General features: G+C 46.9%; 1 protein-coding gene across 31 annotated transcripts in view; it reads right to left on the bottom strand.

Moving 5' to 3' along the window:
- Window positions 1-23405, bottom strand: part of NRXN3 (neurexin 3) — a 1647030-nt gene that overhangs the window by 1562405 nt on the left and 61220 nt on the right. For all 31 annotated transcript variants that reach the window (XM_021099958.1, XM_021099974.1, XM_021099978.1 and 28 more), the window contains exon 2: window positions 11749-13155. In XM_021099958.1, the coding sequence (XP_020955617.1) occupies window positions 11749-12457 (709 nt within the window). In that variant the 5' untranslated portion in view covers window positions 12458-13155. The remainder of the gene's footprint in view (window positions 1-11748; window positions 13156-23405) is intronic.

Genomic DNA, 23405 nt, shown 5'->3' with positions numbered 1-23405 from the left:
CATGCATAGATATGCATATAAAACATGGACGCATGCACACACACACCCACAGAGTGTGCTTTATTAAGGCAACAAACATTTATTGAGCACCTGTTTTTTGTCAGTTACCAGAGATGTATGTATCATTTAGCATATAAGCCTGTATGTGCATCAATTAACAAAGGGAAACAGAGTCTTCCCTTGGTTTCATGTCTTATTGTTCTCAAGGAGAGTACCTCCTCACATTTACTCCTGCAACAGGCATCAGGAAACGCAGCTGAGCTATCGCAACTTGCATTAAGGATGTGAAAGCCAAAGAGAGCCAAGAGACACATTAAAACGCAGCCACTGGTTATATATTCTACCGGGGGGGGGGGGAATAACCCCGATCCACATTAACACAAGGCTGAAAACTCAACATCAGGATGAGCAAACAGCAAAGTTCCCACAGCAACTGAAACCCAACCATCTCCTTCCCACATGGCAATTACCACATGACTATGTCGGGTGGTCATGCCCACTTTCCTGCATGGGTATGCAGTCCATGGAGCCTGGCTGGACTGGGGCACAGATTAGAAGTCAATGACTCTGGGCACATTTTAATGCTTGGACTCAAAATGATGTCTGTGGGGTTTGATCTTAAAAGTAAACTATTTTAAACCATGAATTATGAAACAAGCTCTCCTTTCTTTGCTGCAGTGTCAGTAAAATGACTGTCAATGGGAAGGTGGCTGAGAGCCAAGATAAGCCTCATCCCCTTTAGGGTACAGGAAGGGATTTGCTTGGCAGGTTTCCAAGTCCATGTCAATGTGGGAGCAACATCTTCTAGCCCTGCCTAATCCTCTCCCTGGGAGACTTCTTCCCAACAGTGCCAAAAACATGGGATACCCAAGGCAACCTGGCAGAGTAGGAAGCATTTTTGAATAGGGCATATGCTTCCAAGGCCAGTTTCCAGGAATAGCTTCTCAATACTACTTCATCTCATACCCTTATCTTTTTTTTTTTTTTTCAAAGCATCCTGCTAGGCTTTTTAGCAAAATCTTGATGTGTGTTGAGGTATCTGACCCTGGTGGCCACAATGGGCTTGTCAAGCAACTCCATCCAATTCCATTTTCCTCTACTTCATAGCATTCTAGAACTTCTCATCTTATTGCTGAACCATTAGAGATTTCCAGGGGGGCTCCTTGGAAACTCGGAGATGCCGAAAAGCTGGCTGAATGTGGAGGAAGATGGAACATCTTGGGGCGGGGGGCAGGTTAAAATGAGGCACAGATAATAGAGCCAGAGATGGCGCTAACCATGAATCGCCCAGAGTGCAAGCTCCCCAGGAACAAAATGACTGGAGCATGAATCACCTGCTTACATCAGAGTCTCTTCCCACATCAATCCCTCCCACACTGTTTAAGATTAATCACAAGCAGTTGATTCTAAATAACTCAGTGGTGTGTATACTGCTGGAGCTATATAAGAGAATCCCCTATGAATTTTACTTTGACACAAGTAAAATTGTGTCAAACATTTATTGAGCACCTGCTACAAAGCATTATCCAAAATGCTAGGACCCACCCATCCCCCTCAGCCACTTGGCCCCTTGCAAAGGTCAGACTGCCTTAATTAGAATGAGGACCAGTGAAGAAATATCTGAGAAGCAGACTTTGGTCTGATGGAGTAAGAGCTCCCTGATACTCAGCAGCCATTACAGATAGATTAGGGTGCCTTGAAAAGCACCAAGGCCCTGCCTTTGCAGTTGATTAGGGTTTTTCTGGTGGGGGTGGGGGGTGGGGTTGAGGGGGATGTCTTATGTAGTAGAGAAGAGGATGGGAAATGACTAATTAGACCCCATGACCTTTAAAGCCCCCTCTAGTAATGTAGAGCAGGGTGAATACAGTTAATAATACTGCAGTGCATGTTTAAAAGTTACTAAGAGAGCTGATCTTAAAAGTTCTCATCACAAGCAAAAAAAAAAAAAAAATGTAACTATGTATGGTGACGGATGCGGATGTTAACCAGACTTAATGTGGTGATCATTTGGCAACATATATAAATAATGAATCATTATGTTATATACCTGAAACTAATAGGTCAATTATGCCTCGATTTTTTTAAAAGTCCCTTCCAAACACATCATCCCATGATTCTTTACCATGCACCTCAATGCAGAGTGCACTGCACAGGCAAAGCCATGATTTCGAAGGCCCCATTAATGTCTCCCTGTTCTCCACACAGGTCACAGGAGCGGTGCTTCATCCTTCCCAGATGAGCTCTCCCACAACACCAGAGTTCCCCCAGACTGCAGCGTGTCTCCTTAAAAGAAGAAGAGACTCACCGCCTCAGCCTAAACTCCAGCCTTGTGTTTCCTGACCGAGACCAAGCAAATATGCTGGCGGATAACCACTAGTCTTTCAGAATCCCACGGGCAAGGGGCTCAACACCCCAAGCCCACTCTTCCTCATTCCCTTAGCCATCCAAGACTAGCCATGCGGGAGACTGGACTCTGTCGGGAGCGGAGAGAAGCCTGAGACAAGGAGAAGGAAAGAAGGACTGTGTTTGGTGAGGCTTTTCCCACAGGTGACATCACAGAGAAGTGCTTTCAGCCTTGCTCATTCCTTCTATACTGAGGTACTCATTTTGATTTGAAAGCAGCTTATTGAGTAAACTAGCTGTACACTCTCCCACTGCACTTTTTCGATCCTAGTCATACCTGGAGGAGAGGTTATGAGATTGCCTGGAAAGTTCCGCCTGCCAGAGCAGAGGCACCAGCCCTAACATTGCCAACAGCTATGGGACTATGGAGACACTGGCCTCTGAGGACTTTGTGTCACCAAACAGGTCTGTTTCAGGAGAACCAAACCCTCTGGCAAGAAGCAAAATTGTCAGAAGAGAGTGGATGCGCAGAGTCTCGCGGAGAAATCTGAAGGAAAAGCTCCCCAGAGCCATCTTCTTGGCTGCACAGGAACTGTACTTAAACAAGAGCCTCGGGAAAACCAAAAGGATCCCAAAGGCATTTCACAGCTTAAACCAGAGCTTCCCATGGCCTAAGCTCTTGTGTCTGCCTTTCCTTCATCCCTACCCTCTCTGGGCCTTTGCACATCCTTCCGGAGAATTGCATTCCCCCCTCCCCCGAAGAACTGAGAATGTTCACAGCTTCTGGGCCCACATGCAAAGTAAGTTTTATCAGAGCAGAGCTGGGTAGTCTGTCTGGATGACTGTGAGGTCAACTTGTTTTTAAAAGCTGCTGATACCGGTCTCTGGTTTTTCTTTTTTTTTTTTTGTCATTTTGCCTTTTCTGGAGCCACTTCCCATGGCATATGGAGGTCCCAGGCTAGGGGTCAAATCGGAGCTGTAGCTGCCGGCCTACGCCAGAGCCACAGCAACGCAGGATCTGAGCCACGTCTGCGACCTACACCACAGCTCACAGCAACACCAGATCCTTAACCCACTGAGTGAGGCCAGGGATCAAACCCACAACCTCATGGCTCCTAGTCAGATTCTTTAACCACTGCACCACGACGGGAACTCCACCGGTCCCTGGTATTAAAAAAATTTTTTTAAACTTTGGAAAATTGTTATTTTGGAACATCGTGGACAGCAGGAGAGGACTGAGAGCAGATATAGAAGATAACACGTTTAAAGGGGCCCCACATAGCTTTTAAATAGGTCACCCAAAGACATCAATTTCTGGAGAACAACAGCAGTAATGACAACCCACTGGCACTGTCAGTTCCCAAATAGATCACAGAGATGGGCCCGCAGAGCCACGCTTTGTCCCTCTCCTCTGTCAGCCACAGCCTGTCACCTGTAACACAGCCCCTCGGTGAGCTGCAGCAAACCAAGCATCCCAGCCTCGGCTGGGAACTCTCAGGAGGGGGAGCTGGGTGCTCCCTCTGTTTAAACACCCGCTTGCTCCTCTAAATCTACAGCAAACATTCCTAAACACGTCCTCTCTTTAGCCACTGTATATCTTGGATGTACCCTGCTCCTACCACACCTTCCCAAAAAATACTCCTAGAAGCCTCATTCTCTCACAATATTCTCCCCTCCCCCGCCCCATGGTCCTGTCCTGCCCTGTTGGTTATGAAGTGAAGGAAGATGCGTCTGTGATGAAGGGTCTTGGGTCACTAGGGAATCACTCACACACTCAGAGCAACATTGCTGTCGCTGGACAGCAACAAGAGGCGGATCCACAGAGGCTGGGACCAGAAGCTTACAATACTGGGATTCCTTAAGGAAAAAAAAAATCACAAATACAATATTAGATATAGGACCTTGAAAGAGGGCCATGCAAGTGAAGATCCTTGAAAGGTTTAGTTTTGTGGCCAATCCGCCTCTGTAAAAATTCCCCCTCCCACACACACAAAGGAAAAGAGAATAAACAGAGAGAAAGGAATTTGGTTCTGTTATCTGGGAAGAGAGTCGGAAGGCAGCAGAAGAGCAAGCAGTGCGAAAGTTTAATCCAGGGACTCCATCTTTTACAGCCAGCCCTGGGTGGGCTGCTGGGCACTGGCTGGTACCTGGAAAACCAAAGGTCAGTCTGAAGACGCCCTCTTGTCCAACGATGCTCCAGTGTGGGGTAGCTGTTCTCCAACTGCCTGGGAACCCGCCGGTCCATGCCCCAGGCACTTCATTTCGAACCAGGGTCTTGAGGGTGGAACTGAATACTCAGATTCATTCATTCTCTCTCATTCTTTCATATCCTCCCTCTCTCTCTGATTGGGAGGAGCCAGTCTCCTGGGACTGGCCAAGCTGATAACCTCCTACACTAGGAGCTTGACATTTTGCTTATCGTCAGCATCCAGGGAGGCAATGCTCCATTTCATGATGGAGACACAGGCCATTTGTGTTAATGAAGGGAGACTAGGAGCAGAAATAAAATGTAATATTGAGGATCTGGGCTCTCAGGTCCCAGAACCACCTGCCAAACAGGCAGCATCCAAGCTTGTACTCACTCTGTCTCTTACCTGCAAGTTCAATGGCACCTTGAGTCTGATTCTCCTCTCCTATTCCGTGGGAAGGTAAGGCTTGTCCTGCCTCATCAGGATGCTATGGTGACCAGAACATGATGTTCGTAGTCAAAGTGCTGTGAATACAGTCCATCGGACCCAACTATAGTCAGTGACCCCATGCTCCAAGGCAGGGGCAAAACAGTGATGGAATGGGATTCTATATCCTCCTGAAATTTCCCTCCTTTCTCTCTGCCACCTCTCAAACTGGGATGAAGAAATATGGCAGGGGTGGGGGTAGCTCAAAGGGAAGCTTCAAATCTTCTGTGAAACCAAATTGACACATAATTCGTTCTTACACCCACCAGGCAGCCAACAGCCCAGATTCAGGTCTCATTCCTTTCCAGAGACTATGCTGATAATTTTATACATTTCATCTCATTTCACGCTCTCAACAACTCCCTAAAGCATTATTTCTTGTTATCCCTGCTTTGCTGCCAGGCAGGATAGCACAGTGGCTAAGGCTATGGGCTCCAACGCCAGAGTGCTTACAGACAAACTCCAGCCCTGCCTCTGAGGAGCTGTGTGACCTTGGAGGAATTATTTACCCTTTGTCCCTCAGCTTCCTTAACCATAAAGTTAGAATAATAATAGTGTGTCAAGAGTGGTTCTGAGGGTTCCAAGAACTAGTAGAGAGCAGGCATGGAGTGAGTGCCCTGTGACTCCTAGCTGCTATGATGATGAGGAATATTGATGAGGATGCTGAAGCTTCCAAAACCTTCTTAAAAGACAGACAACATGTAAGTGGACGAACCTAGATTTAAGTCCAGATCTTTTTTCACTCCACAAGCCATGTTCTTAACCACTACACTAAACTTTGTTCAAGTTTTAAATTTTTCTGCTTCTCAGCTTCCTGTAAAACAGGGCTCTTTAATGATATCGACTGCCTAGGAGTGTAGTGAGGGTTAGATAGGGTAATGTATATAAAGCTCCGAGGATGTCAGGCACATGGTGGTGCTCAAAAAGAGTAATAATAACATTATTATTTTTGTCTACGGAGTGTACCTGACTTTGAGAACGCTGCCCCAAAGCCTCTATTCTCACTTCTGGGGCCTCACTGCTCTGGACTCACACAGCAGAGCCAGTGACTCCAAGGCAATAGGAGTCATGGAGGGGCATGTTTGTTAGTCCCATCCTCCAAGCACAGCCCACACCCCACCTCTTCTGTTCCATGAAGGAGGGAGAAGACCTAGCTGAGGGCAGCTGCTCCCGGAACTGGACTCTCCAGGACAGCCTGCAAAGGGAGATAGGGGACTGGGAGATGATTAGCCCCGGGGGCTGGGCCTGTGGTGTCTCATTACCAAATGCAAATGCAAGTTCACTGCCTGGCACAACGCCTGCAGGAGCCTCAACCCTGCTGAATTTGGACCGAAGCATTACCCAAGGCCCACCCCCTTATTGCCAGCAGCTGGTGCACAGGCCAAGCAAAGGAGAAGGCTGCTCTCACCCCACCGAAGGGGGTACACGGAGGAAGGGTCTTGTTTCTTCAAAAGAGGCAGAGATTCTATGAGGTGGGGGCAATGAAAAAAAATTGCTCTTCCCTCGCAGTTAAAAGAGGGATAATTGGAGCAAGTGCAGGCGGCTGCTCTGCCATTTAGCATACAGCATACCCAGGAAATCTCACTGGGTAATCAGGAGGAGAGGAGGAGAAAGGAGCAATCAGACCCTTATTCAGGCTCGTTTAGCGACAGCCCCTGCTGGCTGGCTGGCTGGGCTGGTGGAGAGGGGGGCTGGTCCTAAAGCCACCAAAAGCTGGGCGGGAAATCGAGTCTCTGAAGCTGCAGCCCTCTGGCTGGTGTGCTACAGTCTCCGCACCAGGGGGAAGGATTCTAAAAAGAGCCAGCCTTTACCCTCTGATTACTCACCACTCCCTGCCCCTCCTAAGGCCATTCAGGGTTGACAATGGTTAGGAACAAAGCCAGGTGGCTATTCCAGCAGGAAGTGCAATGGGGAGGGGGAGGGGAGATGACTGTATTTTTACCCAAGTGCCCCAAACAGGAGGATCCAGCTGAGGCAATCATTGGTACCTTAACTACAGCATGCACGGACTTTGGCCCTTGGTAAACTGCGGGGGTAAGCACACCCTCTTGGAACACCTTTCCATCATAGTTCTGGCTTTGAGAAATGGGGGAAGAGACACAAGATTCTCAATAAAAAGAAAACTAATTGAAATTCACTTTTCAGGAAGGCATACCAAGGTCACACAGGGGTGTTGAGCCATCAATCAAAACAGCCTGAGTAGGAGGTCAGCTGCAGAGAGGAGGAGGGATGGGGAATGCGAGGCTAGTGGGTACCACACAACAGTGAGCTTGTCATGAGACTCTGGCCACCATCACCCACACTCATCGCTACACTTCACTGTAGGATCCCAACACCTGAAAACTTAACAGCTGAGATGCAAAACAAGCATCTTTTGGTCTGGGCACCTGCTCAAGTCAGCAGGGAAAGATAGCAACTAACCAACTTTTTTTCTTTCTTTCTTTTTGCCAATGAATAGGACTCCCTGTCTCTTCAATGAATTTGCCTAAAACTATGGGCACACAAATGATAAGTGACATAGGCAGACCCATGTAATAAGATTTGGGAGTAGAGATCAACCTGTGAAAGCTTCTCCATCTTTCCTTGACCCCACCCCACCTGCAACAGGCTGACTTCATGCTAAATGAACTCCTCAGGGAAAGCGGTACTGCAATTTATACACCTACGCAATGAATCAATTCCTCATGACCAGAAGGTAGTTGAGCAATTCAATACATGCAATTCATATCTAAAAAAAGTTTTAAAAATAAACAATCAAGTTTAAAACCATTTCAAGGTAATGACAAACTCCTTAGTGACTCATAAGGGAGCTCCTCTCTGAAAGGAACCGAAGATACTTCTTTATTGCCAGGTGAGCTTCAAGGATGCCCATAACAGGACATGCTGTGCTGAACTGAAAAGGGGCAGGTGAATATGCGCCACCACAACTCAACTATATTCCAAATCAGATACACTTTTTTTTTTTTTTTTTGCTTTTTAGGGCTGCACCCGTGGGATATGGAGGTTCCCGGGCTAGGGGTCAAATCAGAGCTGGAGCTGCTGGCCTACACCACAGCCACAGCAACATCAGATTTGAGCCACGTCTGGAACCTGCAGTTCACAGGAACATGGGATCCTTAATCCACTGCGTGAGGCCAGGGATGGAACCTGCATCCTCATGGATACTAGTCAGATTCATTACCACTAAGCCACAATGAGAACTCCCATATATGCATAATTTTACAGTCACTTTGGGCAAGATTAAAATTCAACTGGAACAAATCTGAAGTTGAGAACCCAAACATTTTATTTATAAACATAACAACCTAGAAGTAAAAATATGGGACCTCTTCTCCCTCCATCATGGGCCAGAATGTCCAGTGTGACCATTAATTGGGCTGGGAGTCTCGGAAGGAAGTTTTCCCAAGTAGGCTGTGTGGCGTTCCATCTGCAGCCAGAGCTAATAGCCTTTCACCATAGGAAACAGAAGATATGGTGTCCAGAGCCCTTCCCCCTAGGCTCAACTCTCCCAGAGCAGCTATCTCTGGTGTCTTGTGGGTCTTACCTAGAAAAGATACCCAGCAGGAGATCAAAATAGCCCCAAAGCAAATAGAAGAGAAAGGCCCATCTGTGCATTCTTCCTGGGGTGCAGCATGGAGGCATTTTGGAGCCACTGAGGCATGGAAAGCCAGACAGGCCGAGCAAACATCAGTACTGCCAGCATGCTAGAAGCTAATGGACCGCAGAGAGCGCCTCCAACAGGCCCCGACCACATCCATCTGAAGCTGCAGGAGCTCTTCCTGCTCTTAAACTGCTAAAGCATGAAGTACAAATGAATCTTCCGTGCAGGGTACAAGCCCTCACACAATCAAATGGCAGGACCCATCCTGCTAAGTGGGACGATCAGAACCTGGCACATAGGACCCACTGCTGGGATTAAGTTCCCTGGTTTCAGTTCTGTGACAGGTGCAATTTAAAATGGGGGAGAGAAGAGGGAATAGAAGCACCCTCACTACCCACCTCACACTGTCTTTAGGAAAATGGGTAGGCATTTGTTTAGGCTATGTCTCTTGTTTTACACAGATCAGCTTGACACTTAGCTGCCGCTGTGATATTTTTCCCCCTACATATTTCACAGGTGAGTTTTCTCCCACTCTAAAAATTAACTGTGTGTAGAGAGAATGGATATTTTCTAAAAGTCTGAAGGGCACTTTTGTGATTGATTAGACATAATGACAATTACCAGGATCAATAGGCTTCAAGTCATCAATAGAAAATTCTGTAAATTCAGAACTCTATTCATAAATTCTTCCTCAATGTTCACCCTCGCCTCAACCTTTGCACCGCTCCAAACCCACCAAGTATTAGTTACTAGAGTGTTTATTTATTATATAAACTCAGGAGAATAAACGAGCTGCGATGTGTGTTTGCCTTCTACAGGTAGGGGTATCAGTCCATGACCACAAGATGATCCAAACCCTAGAGAAAGAACTATTATTAAAACATATGTATTGTATTCAGCTGTTAAAAAAAAAATGCCTAGCATCAGCTCCTAAGAAATTCTGTTGGAGCTCTGAAACGCACACACACACACACACAATCCAAAAGAGAGAGAGAGATTGTATACATATACAGTATAGAGATTCTTCCTGCAGAAAAGTGCTGATCCAAACCTGCCCAGAGGAAATGAGTTCTTCTTAAACACAAAAAATGCAATCAGGGATAATCAGCAAGTTAACAACACACTTGCAAACACCATGGTCCCTAGAAAGGAAGAATGCCAGCTCGTTCAAAGCAAGTTCTGAGAACAGAACAGATTCTTTGGGTGAAGGAGAAAACAAGTGATCATGTCAGCGTCTTCAAGCAGAACTTTCTCCAAAGCCAAGAAGCTTTGGAACAGCAGTCAGCTCCAGAAGGGACCCGCTTGTGTGCTAAGTGCTTCAGTGACCACTGTCCCAAAGTGGCCTTGTAGGTTGGGAGTGCCTCCGCCCTTCTTCCCCAACCCTTTTTCTAGTAGATTCAGTGGGGAAAACAGAAGCCAGAAAAGGATGACATACATGTCCTGCATCTCCCTCTCGTGCCGCCCACCCACAGAAGGGGAAGCATGATGCCCAACCCAGAAACAGTGGAGACCTGGGGAGCACTCTTGCGATAGCCTGTACTTGACCTACAAGGAGCCTTCCAGCAAGATCCCCAAAGTGTCCTAGTCGTCAGCGTGTACCACCTGTGAAATAAACTGTTCTGATTAAAAAACAAAAATTAATACCTGCTGGTTGCTAAAGTTCGTATCAACCACAACCTGCTTTCGGGGTTAGGCTGTTCTGGAAAAGTTTAAGGAACACCTCAGACACTGTTTATGATTTCAAATCCCAAGGCAGTGGCACCTCACATGAAGGAAGAGATCCTGGGAGTCAGCGCTAAGACACTCACCTGCCCCACCTACTTGACCTCCCATGACCTGTTGGTTCCCAACTTTGGCTACACAATGGAATCACCTGGGGAGCTTTAAAAATATACTGATGCTTGAACACCACCCTCTAGAGGTTCTGACTGAACTGGTCTGAGGTGTGGCTTGAGAGTCTTTTAATTCCTCCAGGTGATCCTAATATGCAGCCAAGGCTGGGAAGCCACTGTGCTGCCCTATAACCATCCCACCACCTCCATGAAGAAACCAACATGGGATGGTGATACAGATACCTCCAGAGGAATCCAGAGCTTCACTCAAAAAATGACAGGAGGAAACGTAACTTTCTTGGCTCCTACTCATCCCAATCTCCCAATATACATAACCCATATGGTTACTTTGTCAATGGTTCTTCTTACTGAAATCTAGGCCTTCGGCGAGTCCAGGAATCTGGATTCTAAGTATTTGCCAAAGTAAGGCCTGGACCACTTCTCTCCTGTATAATCCCAAATAATCAGAATCTGGTGAACAAGATGAGGGCAGCCTAAGTCTTTGGGCATAAATCCCTCCTTCCCTCCCCCCGGGACCTCGCAGTTGAACTTGGGAGGTTCTCCAAGGCTATGCTGAGTACTGTCAGCTTCCTCTGGGGCTTGCTGGATAATGCTCCTGTCAACCTCTGTGCCTTCTTGTACCATTCTCAGTGCATGGAGAGGACAGAAATGAGGAACCCCACATGCGAAATCTTTGTGCTAGAACAAGGAGGTGAGCAGGCCCGTCCCCAGATGCTTTGTCTACCTTTCAGAAGATTGTGAGAGGAGGCGCACAGCTGAAGAGCTGAGTTTATAGCAGGGCCAAGTGCAGACTTCCAGTCCACCCACCCTCATTCTTCTTTGCTCTTTATGTCAGGGATGATAGGGACAATAAGGAGTTTCCCATTTATCCCCAGGAGCCCAGTTCTCAAAGGACCAGGAGGGACAGAGATAACCAGTTTGCCCATTTTTATCTGACTTCTTGCCTTGTGCTGATCCTGCTGAGCTACACTGTGGTGGGAGGAACCGAGCGAGGGCACAGACTGTAGTCTATCTAGCGTCTCGAATACAGCCAAACATTTGCGTAAGGAGCCCACGGTTGAGTAGTCAGGATTCTCTTCCTGCTGAGGTCTGATGGATTTTCCATTGAGAGCAAGAAAGGGTTTCTACCACCTCCTCAGGGAAAGGGACCCAATTATCTAACATGCAGCTGAAGATGCACTTCAGTGACGGAGCTGGTTTCTGTCAGAGGTCTTGGTCCTTACCCAACCCACTGGCTGTGCCTCTAGCAACAGAGGGACAGGGAAAAGGACCTTACCTTCCGAGCAGAGCTTGCCACCATAGCCAGTGGTAGAGCAGTCACAGGTGGGGTGGCCATCCAGGAGAAAGCAGATCCCACCATTTTCACAGGGACGCTCGCCGCAGGGTCCCTCGGCATCCAGCTGGACGCCCTGGCTCCCCAGAAGCCGAGGCTCTGAGTTGCCATACTTGAGATCTAGGATTAATCCCTTGAAGCCGGGCATGGCTTGTACTCCATCAAGGGTCAGGGCAGAAGGTCGTATGTCCGCGGGGACTCCGCCAAGGAACAAGTCACTGACCACATCCATGTAGGGACGCTGGGGCTGCAGCTCCCCCGACTGGCCCTCGCCATCCAGCACCAGCACCGTACGCAGGCGGTCTCGGCTCACCATGAGGAAGTGCCAGCTGCTGTCATTGACCTGTTTGTGGGACAGCACTTCAGTCTCTGCGCAGTCCATGCTGAAGCGGAGCCGCACGCGGCCATCCACCAGGGAGAGGCAGAGGAAGTCACAGACGCCGCCGTCGTCCAGGTAGAGGAGCAGCCCCGTGGAGACGTTGGTCTTGAACTGGAAGCTCAGGTCACTGCGCGTGCTGGCATCCCAGCGAAGGTAGCGTGCCCACTGGTTGGGGAGGCCCATGAACTCGAGGCCCAGGCAGAGCCCCAGCAGGGACCCCAGCAGGACGCTCACCTTCAGGGTGAAGAAAACCGAGTGTGTGGTGAAGCTCATTTTGGCTGCTGGGACCAAGCCCGGAGGGGCAGACAGGCAGGGAACAGCCCTCAGGGGACAAGCCCCCTTTGCAGTGGAAAGGAGGGAGGAAGAGGAGGTGGGCAAGGGGACAGAGCGCACACAGGAAGAAGGACGAACACACACACCAAGAGGGTGAGGAAGGAGGAAAGTGGGTGAGATAGCCCCAGATGGGCACACAAGCAAGAAATTCAGTAAAGAGACAGAGGGGACAAACAGGGCAGCAGCAGAGGGCAAGCAGGTGGGGAAAGTGAGGGTGCAGAGTGAGAAGCCAAGTGTCTTTCTCCAAGAAAAGATCTCAGCTATCCATGTGGATCCGGAGGCCTTGATTCGAGGAGGAGAAAGTGCACAGCAGGTAGAAGCCTTCAGCAATGCACTCCTCCCAACAGACCCCCGAACGCCCCAGCCAAGGAGGCCGGCGAGAGGGCTGGGGTCGGGGGGGCCGTGATGGAGGAGGAGTGAGTGGTGAGCTGAGCCACGTGAAAGGTAGAAACAGACCAAGGACCAGTCCCGAAGGTCCACCTCCTAGTAGCAGGAGGCCGCAGGGAAGGGGGCAGCTGGGAGCTGAGCGCTCAGGCAGAGCAGGGCCCTGGGCAGAGTGGAAGCAGGCTCAGGCTTCATGGTGCAGGCCAGAGGCAGTCCTGCCCATAACCTGCCTCCCAGGACTCCAGAGAAAAGACCTGCAGGAAGAAGGGGTGGGGGAGAGAGACAAGAATTAGGAATTATTGCATTCTGCTTCACAAGTATTGATGGAGTGCTGGCTGCTATTCTAGTGATTTCCACAGTGCTTGGTGCTTACAGCAGAGAGGGCCCCAGTTCTCCCACAGCTACTTCAGGACCCCAAGTTCAGCTACTAATGATGTCCTCAGTTTTTCTGTATGCAAAAATAGTATAAAACCCCCAAAGCCATATCAGCACATTTTTACAATATTCATATCTCAGGGTCACAGAGCCAAAATTTATTTTTAAGATAAGTGCTGATATTTTATGCACTCAAATATGCACACACACAAAAACAACATACATATACACACACACACAATTTTCACTTATTTATCTAAAAAAGACATGAAAATGACACTTTTTTTTTAGACTTTTTTTCAATTTGACAATCCAATGTTTGGTGTAGGCAGCCTAAGACAGATCCTTATCTTTACATTTTTGAAACAAATACTTATAGGAATCAGTAAAAATAAACTAGAAGGTGAGTAAAGAGCAAAAAACACTCTTAGAAAATGTTGGGGAAAATATCTTAAGGGAAAAAATATATGCTTCAGGCTTCAAAAGAGGCTGAACTCTTACATGTGGAACTTTGAACAGATAATTTATATAAGCTTCTATTTTTTCATTTGTAAGGTAGAGAAAATAAAAGCTTCTTTCCAAGGTTGGCATAAAGGATTCAATGAGATCATGTATTGGAAGATTCTAGCATGGGCTATATACATAGTAGTGATCAATAAACACGAGGCTCCTTCCTTCCCTGTCTAGCAAGGAAGGGATAAGAAGCGGTCATTGGTGTATGTCTGTAACATGTGAGTGTGTGCAAGTCTGTGGAGTGGGGACAGTATATTAAAACATACATTTTTTAAATTAAAAAGAAAACTACAGACTGGACAACAAATGAACTGTCACAGACCTAGAGCACATTACACCTGTTTTATACTGACTGGAAATGCATCAGCCCCAGTCAGGCGGGTGCTCTGGTTTCAGACTCTGGCACTCATAGCTGAGTGGAGACTTCTCTGTTTCAATGAGAGCAATGAGTATAATTCCCAAGAGCTATGCAAGTTGCTGATTATTAATTGGCATATTTGATCATTCACCAATGGTCACTGCCAGACCATGACTGCTTATTTTTATAATGATCACATTAGTAAAGTTAGTTATTAGCCCTGCTTTGAAGAGGAAAAGGCTGTTCCTTAACCAGGAATAATAAGCCTATTTCTGCTGAACAAACAAACCCAACCACCAAGAGGCAGATTAAATCCATCATAAGGAAAGTCTTGGTTCTACATAAAGTCTTGTCCACACAGTGTCTCCCAAAGTGTGGCATGGGCATTTCCCGGGCTGCAAAGGATGCGTAACTGGAACATGGGCACAGCATTGTGGAGGTGCCAACTCATGCAGGCTTGTGAGAACCAACTGTTAACACACCAGAAATTTTTGAGCTGGCTGATGACTTTGATAGCATAAAGTCACTGCTGCTAGGAGTATTTATACTACAGAAACAGGCAAACACCAAAAATCAGAGTCAGCAAAGACTTAAGAAACTTCAAGAAAGTCTTGAAAAAGGGTGAGAGAATTAGCCACATAAATATCTGGGAAGAATGTTCCATAATAGTGCAAAAGTCTTGTGGCTGGAGCAGGCTGGTATGTTTGAAGAATAGCAAGGAGGCCAGTGCTGTTGGAATGGAGTGAGTGGAAGACCTGAAGCCAGAGATGGTATCAGGCAGCCAGAGGATGAAACGTGACCCAGTCTAACGATGTGATCAGTGCATGAGGTGAGTTATGCCAACCAAGGCAAAAGGCAATATCCCAGGGGTAAAGGAGACTCTTGTCCCAAAAAGAGGGCTTTTTCTGGTCCCAGCATCTGCCATGCCTGCATATTTTCTTTAATCAAATTTTTGAAAATGGGCCACTTTGGGGGAAGGGGTTCAGAGGACAGCTGCTCCCTGTCCCCTCCCCCTGTCATGCATCTGGTTTAGAAGAGTGGGGAACAGGACAGGTGTGACCACAAAGAACACGCCTCTCCAAAGGAGCAGCCCAAGTGGGGAAACAGTGATGAGCTGGACATGTAAAAATCACACAGTACATATCAGAGCCCTTGGTGTGTGAGCCCCAGAGGCTTGCTGAGAAAGTGTTTTCTTGGTGACACCACTCTGGCTGCTGCAGCTCCCTCTCCACTCCCTGTCCGAACAGTTTAAACCCAGCAGTACAGCCGACTGGACAAGGCCCAGACCCAGATGGCTAAAGCAAATGGGACCCTCCATGGGAGGCAAAGACACTCAGCTGGAGGGCCCAGTGATGTGGATGAGCAGGGACATGGGAGTCCCTCTAAATGGATAGCCCCAGAAGCTTTGAGACTGGTCTAGGTGATCAACTCGCCTGTGGGCCTCTGAAAGTCACTTGTGTGTCTGTAGAAATTAAATGACTTGCTCAATTCCATCTAACTACTTATTGAGCTCCGATTTATTCCAGCCACTCCTGGATCAAAGCAGAATAAGACATGTTTCTCGCCTTCAGAGGCATCACAAAGTCATGGGGAAGGTGCATTTTAGAGACACAAAGCAGAGCAATAAAGCGTCCAGGCTCTGGAAGTTCCATGGGAAGTTCCCTGGGGGCATGGACTGTTCACCATGGTGCTGCTGCATGGCTTAGGCATGCAGTGGGAGCTCAGACAACAGGTATAGGAAGAAGGAATAGTAAAAACAGAAGCTGAAGAGCATCCCTGAGGACCATTTGACTTCTGTTCCATGTGGTGGCCTCCACACCTCTCCACTTTGTACGATGACAGCAATCCTTGCACCACCATACTTCCCCGGATGCCAACCTCTGACGACTCCACATGCCTAGTGTTCTGGCGTAACCCATGAACTAAGAACTAAGCTGTCTGGGACCACTCTGCTGTGAGGGGGATCATGGGAACTGACCCAGCCTGCTTTGGGGTGGCTGCTCTACCCTGCCTGCTGAGCCTCCCCCTTCAGATCATCAGTTGTCTCCTCTCGCTCAGACCAGCCCTGGGACTCCTGACCTTCCCCTGCCTGCATCATGAGGAATTGGAAAGGCTGACTGAGGAAAACCAAGCTTCCTTTCCCACAGGTGCCAGCTAGGATCTGATTTCCGGACTGGTAACATCAGAACTGAGTTAATCTAGACTTGACACCCTATGGTCCGCCCACATCTCTCCTAAGGCATTTGCGTTTCTTTCTTGGACTCTGGACATTCCCCTGGCCTCTGGAAAACTGCTACCATCACCCAGCAACAAGCTAGAGATGACTTTATACTTCATATATGCCCAAGGCATTTAGCCTTTAGCCCTCAGGCAGGGCTATGCCAGGCTCAAGAAATGGGGAAAGGGGAGCCAAGGATCCCTCTCCACCTGGTCAGCCAACTTCCACCCTCTACTGAGCCATAGGAGGCAGCCAGAGCTGCAGCTGGCTTGCTCCAGTGCCTGTAGGGAGGGCCCAGGCCAGTACAGCTCAAAATGCTTATCTGCTGTGTGAGAATCTAGCAGGAGAGGCAAAGTGAGTGACATTATCTAATTGCCAGCTAATTTACATAATTATCAAACGGCACACTTCTTATGTGGGGTTAACATCTTTGCAAATGTCTCTTGATCAGACTGCTTAGGAGGTGGTAGGGGGACTACACAATTCTGACACATGGACTATTTGCCACCGGCATCGCTCAGATCTGGCTGCCATTTGCCCCTCCACCCCTTCCCCACAGTTCTTCCGCTCCCTGGAGACAGACTCAGGGGAAAGTGAGGCCTGGGTCTAGAATCACTGTAGGTGGGAAGGCCAGTGCCCAGTGCTTCAGACTAGGCTGGCCAGTTCTTCCTCTAGAACTTCTCACTAGCACCCCTCTTACGTCCCTCCCCAGGACCAGAAAAATCCCTATAATGGTTCTCTGTTGGTTCTCCTTGCCTCCCTTTCACCATACCCACTGCTCTACTTTGAAGGTAAAATGATTTCACCACCAGTCTCAGTCCAGGTCATTTAGACAGTTCATCCCAACCCCAGATCCTGTGACCCAGTTGACCCAATTAGAACATCCCAACTTCCTGCCACGGTGATTAGTGCATGATGGGCCTGTCACCCAAACTGAGTCAAATTACAGTTTACTCTGGAACTTTTGCTGGAATTACTGAGAGAAGGGCACTCTCTTTTTACCTCCTCGTCAAACTATTACAGTGAAGCCCAGAATCAATGAGCAATACCATTGTTACTGTTTGAGATGATATTGTCTAATAATGAATACAACAAAGAAGTAGAGCCAAAAGATGTATAGAGATGGATTTCTGGTGATGTTTTAGCACCTATATGCAGCCAGGCCTGAAGCCCAAGAGATCCTGTGACTTTCATTACATGAACCAAAACTTTTCTTTTTGCTTAAACAAATATGAGTTGGATTGTGACCAAGAGTCCTGACTGATATAGTCCTAATGCTAGACCTTAAAAAAGACTGTCGTTGACACATCAACAGAAGCTTCATTTCATATGGTCACCCACAGCCACCCATACCTGGCAGAACTCTTTATAACTTGAGAGACATGTCAGATGTCTCACTCCCTCCACCAATGCTCTCCACCCTTCTTGTCCATGTCCTTGAAAAGGCCGAGGATGTGGGCGTGCTCTATGCCCAGGAGTTCTGGAGGGTTATGCAGGCTTATTCTGGCACAGTGGCCTCACAGATTCACTCTGTCAACTAAACCATGTCCGTCTTGACACTCTATCACTAGAGAAGCCCCTCATACTTGGTATTCTCTATCTTAATGCAACAGCAAAGGCTATACTGCAAGCAGGGAGGGAGATGAAGTCAAGAATTCTCTCTGAGATATGAAAGTAGTTGAGAGTGGTGATGAAGAGCATAGGTTTTGGTGTCAGGCAGGCAGAGCTGGATTTAAACCCACGCTTTCATTACTATAGCTATTTAGCCTTGGGAAACTCTCTGAGTCTTTGTTTATTCATAAAAAAAAAAAAGAGGGAGAGAGATAATGATAATACCTATCTCATAGAGTAGTTTGGGACTTCATGAAATTTTAAAATGTATAGAGACACAACTACTTTTGGAAAACTACATGGCAGTAGCTACTAAAACTGAATATTTTTGTCCCATGACTCCACAATTCCCCTCCTAGGTGTATACCAACAGAAACGCTTACATATATCCAACCCAAGACATACACAAAAATCTTCCTAACAGCACTGGTCATAACAGCCAAAATCTAGAAAATAATCAAATGTCCATCTGCAGTAGAATGGATTAGCAAATTGTCATCTATTCATGCAAAACGTCATACATCATTGAGTGACTGGTCTTCACGCCCAGATAGCAACATGATGGATCTCACAGAAGCACACATTCTCTATGTGTTCCATTTATACAAGGAACAAACTGAGGCAAAAATCATTCTCTACTGTTCAGTGTGACAACAGTGATTACTGTCCAGGGGTTAATGACTACAAGAGGGCAAAGGGGCAAAGTTCTATTTCTGGATCAGGTTGATGTTGCACATGGTGCTCAGTTTGGGAAAATGCTTCGACTGGGCTGTACATTTATGATGTTTGCACTTTATGCATGTTATACTTCAAGCAAAACAACTCAATACACTTCCTGATGCATAACATGTATTTATTATTTTATTGTCACCTGAAGGAGAGTTTTAAAGAAAATTATTACTACTCTCCATTTGCAGGCTGGAATCCCCTACTTACAGATCCCTAAGTCAACACCAATCTCTTACCTAGGAAAATAGGGGCAGATATCCCCCAAGCTTTAGAACAAGGAGCTCATCATCCTTCTCTCTTTCTAGGTCCACTGCATACCCAGTTGTTATTTCACAATTTTTTCATGTTCGAGGTTCCCATCCCTGCTTACACCTTCTCTTTTCTTCTGAAATCTCCTGAGCTGTTTCTAGTTTTTTTGTTTGTTTGTTTTTTGGTTTTTTTTTGTTTTTTGGGGTTTTTTTTTTTTTTTGTCTTTTTAGGGCTGCACCTACAGCATATGGAGTTCCCAGGCTAGGGGTCGAATTGGACCTACAGCTGCCGGCCTGTGCCACAGCCAATGCAATGTCAGATCCGAGTTGTATCTGTGACCTACACCACAGCTCACAGCAATGCTGGATCCTTAACTCACTGAGCAAGGACAGGGATCGAACCTGTGTCCTCATGGATGCCAGTTGGGCTTGTTACCATGGGAACTTCCTGCTTCCAGTCTTAGCAGTGCTTCGGCCACCAATCTTACCCTACCCTTGGTTCACTGTCCCTACCCCTTTCAGGAAAAGGAAAGGAGACAGCCTCTGAAGACCTCAATTACAATCTAGCAAATGGTCATATGGAAAAGGGCATTTAAAGTTTATATTGTGCTGAGACGGGCACAGTGAAGGAAGAGAGGAGACATAAAAGGGTGGGGGAAAAACTGTAATTGTAATGTATACATGTAAGGATAACCTGACCCCCTTGCTGTACAGTGGGAAAATAAAAAAAAAAAAAACAAAAAAAAAAACAAACTTGAACTATCACACTTTTCTTTCTGTAAAAACTGAGTTCTATAAGAACTAAGAAGTAGTCATATCAGACCAAACTAAACTCCCTTTCTTTGAAGATAAGTAAATCTGTTATAGTAGAGACACAAAAAAGTTAAAATATATATGGAATTCTGCAGATCTTTTGAAAAAGTATCTCATGATATGGGGGATATGAGGTGTACCAAACCACATAGACTTGTCACCAGCTAAACAGTAGCATTCAAAGAAGGAGTGACAATGAAGGTTTGGGGAGGCAGGTTCTAATCCGAGGTCAAACCCTGTTGCATTCTTCATATTTATTAAGAGCCTGAACAGAGGGAAGTGTTTGGATGAAACTGTTCATGACTGTGGATGAAGTGACCCTAAGAGAGAGTGTGCTGGTTGATGCTGTGGGATCAAGATGTCACGGCAGGCTTAAATACAGCCTATGCCTAACAGGATGAAAATCTAATGGAGGTGAGTGGAAAGTTATACAACTTGATCCTCCAAAATAAACAACCCATGAGATGGAGGGTGCAACTTATAACTATATAGCAAGCAAGAACTGAAGAATTATATGGACAAGATGTTTTATGTATACGTAGTGTTTTGTGGTTGCCCGATAACCAAAGGCAATTTTAAACTACCTTAATTACAATATACTGTACAGGAAATGACCAGTGTCAATTTGGTGCTGGTCAATAGATTTTTATTCTGAGCCCCACCTTTTTGAGGGAGGTGTAGGTAAGCCAGAGGTAGTGGATTGAAAGGAAGTCTTTCGATAACATTTTTAAAATCATGGAGCACCTATGGTATAGATATAAAAATTTTAAAAAATAGTTCAAACCCTGAAAGGCACTTAGATATTAGTAGAGAGGAAAAACATAAGCTAAAATGATATAAGAAGCTAGACCAAAAATGAGAAGCAGGCTCTACCTAGTATAGGCAGAGGTCAGTCTCTAAGGTCCATGGAGAAGATAGGTGTCAGAGAAAGTACCCCTTTCATAGAGGTTAAAGGCACGGGCTCTGGAGCTAGAGCTCCTGGGTTCAAGTGCCAGATGTGCCACTTGCTACCTGAGTGACCTGGAACAAGTCACTTACCTGCTCTGTGACTTGTTCAGTTGCCTCATCTGCAAAATAGAGTTGAGTTACCACAGTAGGGCACTTAATAAGGGCAAAGCCCTCTGAGCAGTGCTCAGCACAGATAAGTTCCAAGTAAATGTTAGCTGCGGCTAACATGATGATGATGCTGATGATGATGCTGTGGTTACTGTTGTCCTCGATGCTTGTATTTCCTCCTAGCACCATGGCTGATGTTGGCATCTTGCCTGACCTGCTCAGGGAAAGTAACCTGGACAGATAGACATCTTTTAAACTTCAGCCCAACAACATAGGCAATGTGAAATGTCACACCTGAGTCTCTGCATGGGCAAACTTTGGAGATACCAGCTTGTTTTGACTTATAGAAACGACTCAGCAGTAGCAAGAAGAGTACCTTCAAGGGTCTGAGGCATTCTTAAATTGGAAGGAGATCCCAAAGGTTCTGCATTTCCCTCAAGGACAGAATTGCATCTAGTGAATGGAGATTCTAGATGGAGTATTTGCATCCTCATCTTACACACAGAACACCTCCAGGTGAAGTGGGCTACCCCGTCATTGGAGATATCCCAGGAGGGATTAGAAACCTCGTGGAGTTGCATGTCCAGCGCTAAAGAGGTCTATGCATGGAGTACAACAGAGTCCAGAAGAACAAGAGATGACTCTGGCCTACTGTGGTCAGGGAAGACTTCTCGGAGGAAGGGGAACTTACGTGGAAACTTGAAGGCTACAGAGCATAGGTCACTGAGGAGTCTTCTATGGGGGAAAGACCACCAGACCAAGAGTCAGAATCTTGCTCTGTCTTTCCACTAACTATTGGCCAAGTGACCTTATGGGAAACTCTATTATCTATCCAGTTTTTACTTTTTTCTCTTGTAAGTCGGGTAGAGCAATGAATACACCTTTCAGCGTGCTGTGAACATCCAAGGAGGTAAAAGATGACACAATGTAAGGCAATGACTATGCCTTCTTGCCATACTTGACAATCTTCTAAGATTCATACCAAAAGCAATGCATAGCCTTAATCTCTTCCCCACCTACCACTTTTACTCCATCCCCAGGGGAGCCTGGAGTTGTCTAGTAGACAAAACCCAACCATAACAAACTCTTCCCAGCAGACCACAGAATTGAAGCCTTGCAAGGTGCCCCACCAGGATCCCCAACATCCCAGGTGCATCCAGGAACCCAAGAAGCTGTGGTCGTTCCCCATTCAGCCTCCTCCCTTCCTGTCCCCTCCTCTCCCAGCAAGCAGGCCTCCCAGCCCAGAGATCCAAGCCATGGGTTGGGAAGCCATCTGGCTGCTAGAAGAGTTAATAATTTATAACGAAGATAATCACCCTTCAAGATCCTTGCCTCTTGGGACCATTAAAAAGGATTCAATTGCGAGTCAGTGAGTGAGTTCTTTACATGAGGGTACAAGGAGAAGGGGAGAGGGGAGGGCTGGATGGGGGCAGGGGGGATGAGAAAGAGAGATGGAGGAGAAAATCAACTAGGTGCTCAGCCGATCTTCCCCCCTAACAGAGGTAGGGGGAGAGGGAAATTATTCAGTCCGAGAAGACAATCTTATCCAGCTTTCACAGCACCAGCCCAGCAAGAGTGCAATTTACGGGTCTTTTCTCCTAGCCAACTCTCTCTACACAAAAAGAAAAAAAAATCAAATACATGCAAAGATGGGTAGAGAGATGCAGACAAGAGAAAATAAGCCTGCCCAGCAATCATGTCTGGGGCTGCTGGGATGGCTCTCTCTGTTCTCTTTCCAGGGCACAGTGAGGCCCCCACTGTGCTAATTATTCCCATTACCTGACAAATTCTCCATTAACAAAGCAAGTGGTGCCAGACCTGGCAGAGGTAAAGCAGAAAGGACACAGGCTCGAGACATGCAGACCCAGACCAAAGAGTCCCCAGCTTCATCACTAAGCAAAAGCAGGGCCAGGCACAGCCGCATCTGTGAGGTGCACCCTGGAGGTGTGAGTGCAGAACATGCTTCCTGCAGTGCAACACGTAGCGGAGTGGGGGGTAGGATGTGACGGCAGGGACAGGGAATGCCTCTAGGAAGGATTACAATGAGGGGGAGGGTTGAGCCTGGGGGGTCTGGTGAAGGCTAAGAGAGGGCCTCCAAGAAGAAGGAGTTGATCCGTGTGTTCAGGACCAAGGCCAGTGGCAATTAGGTGCTCCAGTGATTGTCACTCAGTTCCCGCAGCACACACATCTTAGGACGATAGCAGCAGAAGCCTTAGCCAGCACGCAGAGCACCCTCACTCTGTGCAAGGCATTGCTCCAAGAATGTTATACTTGGAGTCACTTAACCTTTACAAAAACTCTAAGAAGTAGTAACTATTATTATCCCCATTTTACAGATGAGTAAACTGAGACACCTCAAGAGATTAAATATTTTTCCCAAAGTCACGCAGTCAGCAAGGGTCTGGTTCCAGAGTCCCTGCCGAGGCCCCGCTCAATCTTCCATCTCTAGAGTTCCTGTCATGGCTCAGTGGAAATGAATCTGACTAGCATCCATGAGGATGCAAGTTTGATCCCTGGCCTCGCTCAGTGGGTTGAGGATCCAACATCGCCGTAAGCTGTGGTGTAGGTCGCATACACAGCTCA

The sequence above is a fragment of the Sus scrofa genome, chromosome 7 (genome assembly GCF_000003025.6).
Source record: "Sus scrofa isolate TJ Tabasco breed Duroc chromosome 7, Sscrofa11.1, whole genome shotgun sequence".
Classification (NCBI taxonomy): Eukaryota; Metazoa; Chordata; class Mammalia; order Artiodactyla; family Suidae; genus Sus; species Sus scrofa.
This window is presented reverse-complemented; position numbering and strand designations above follow the sequence as displayed.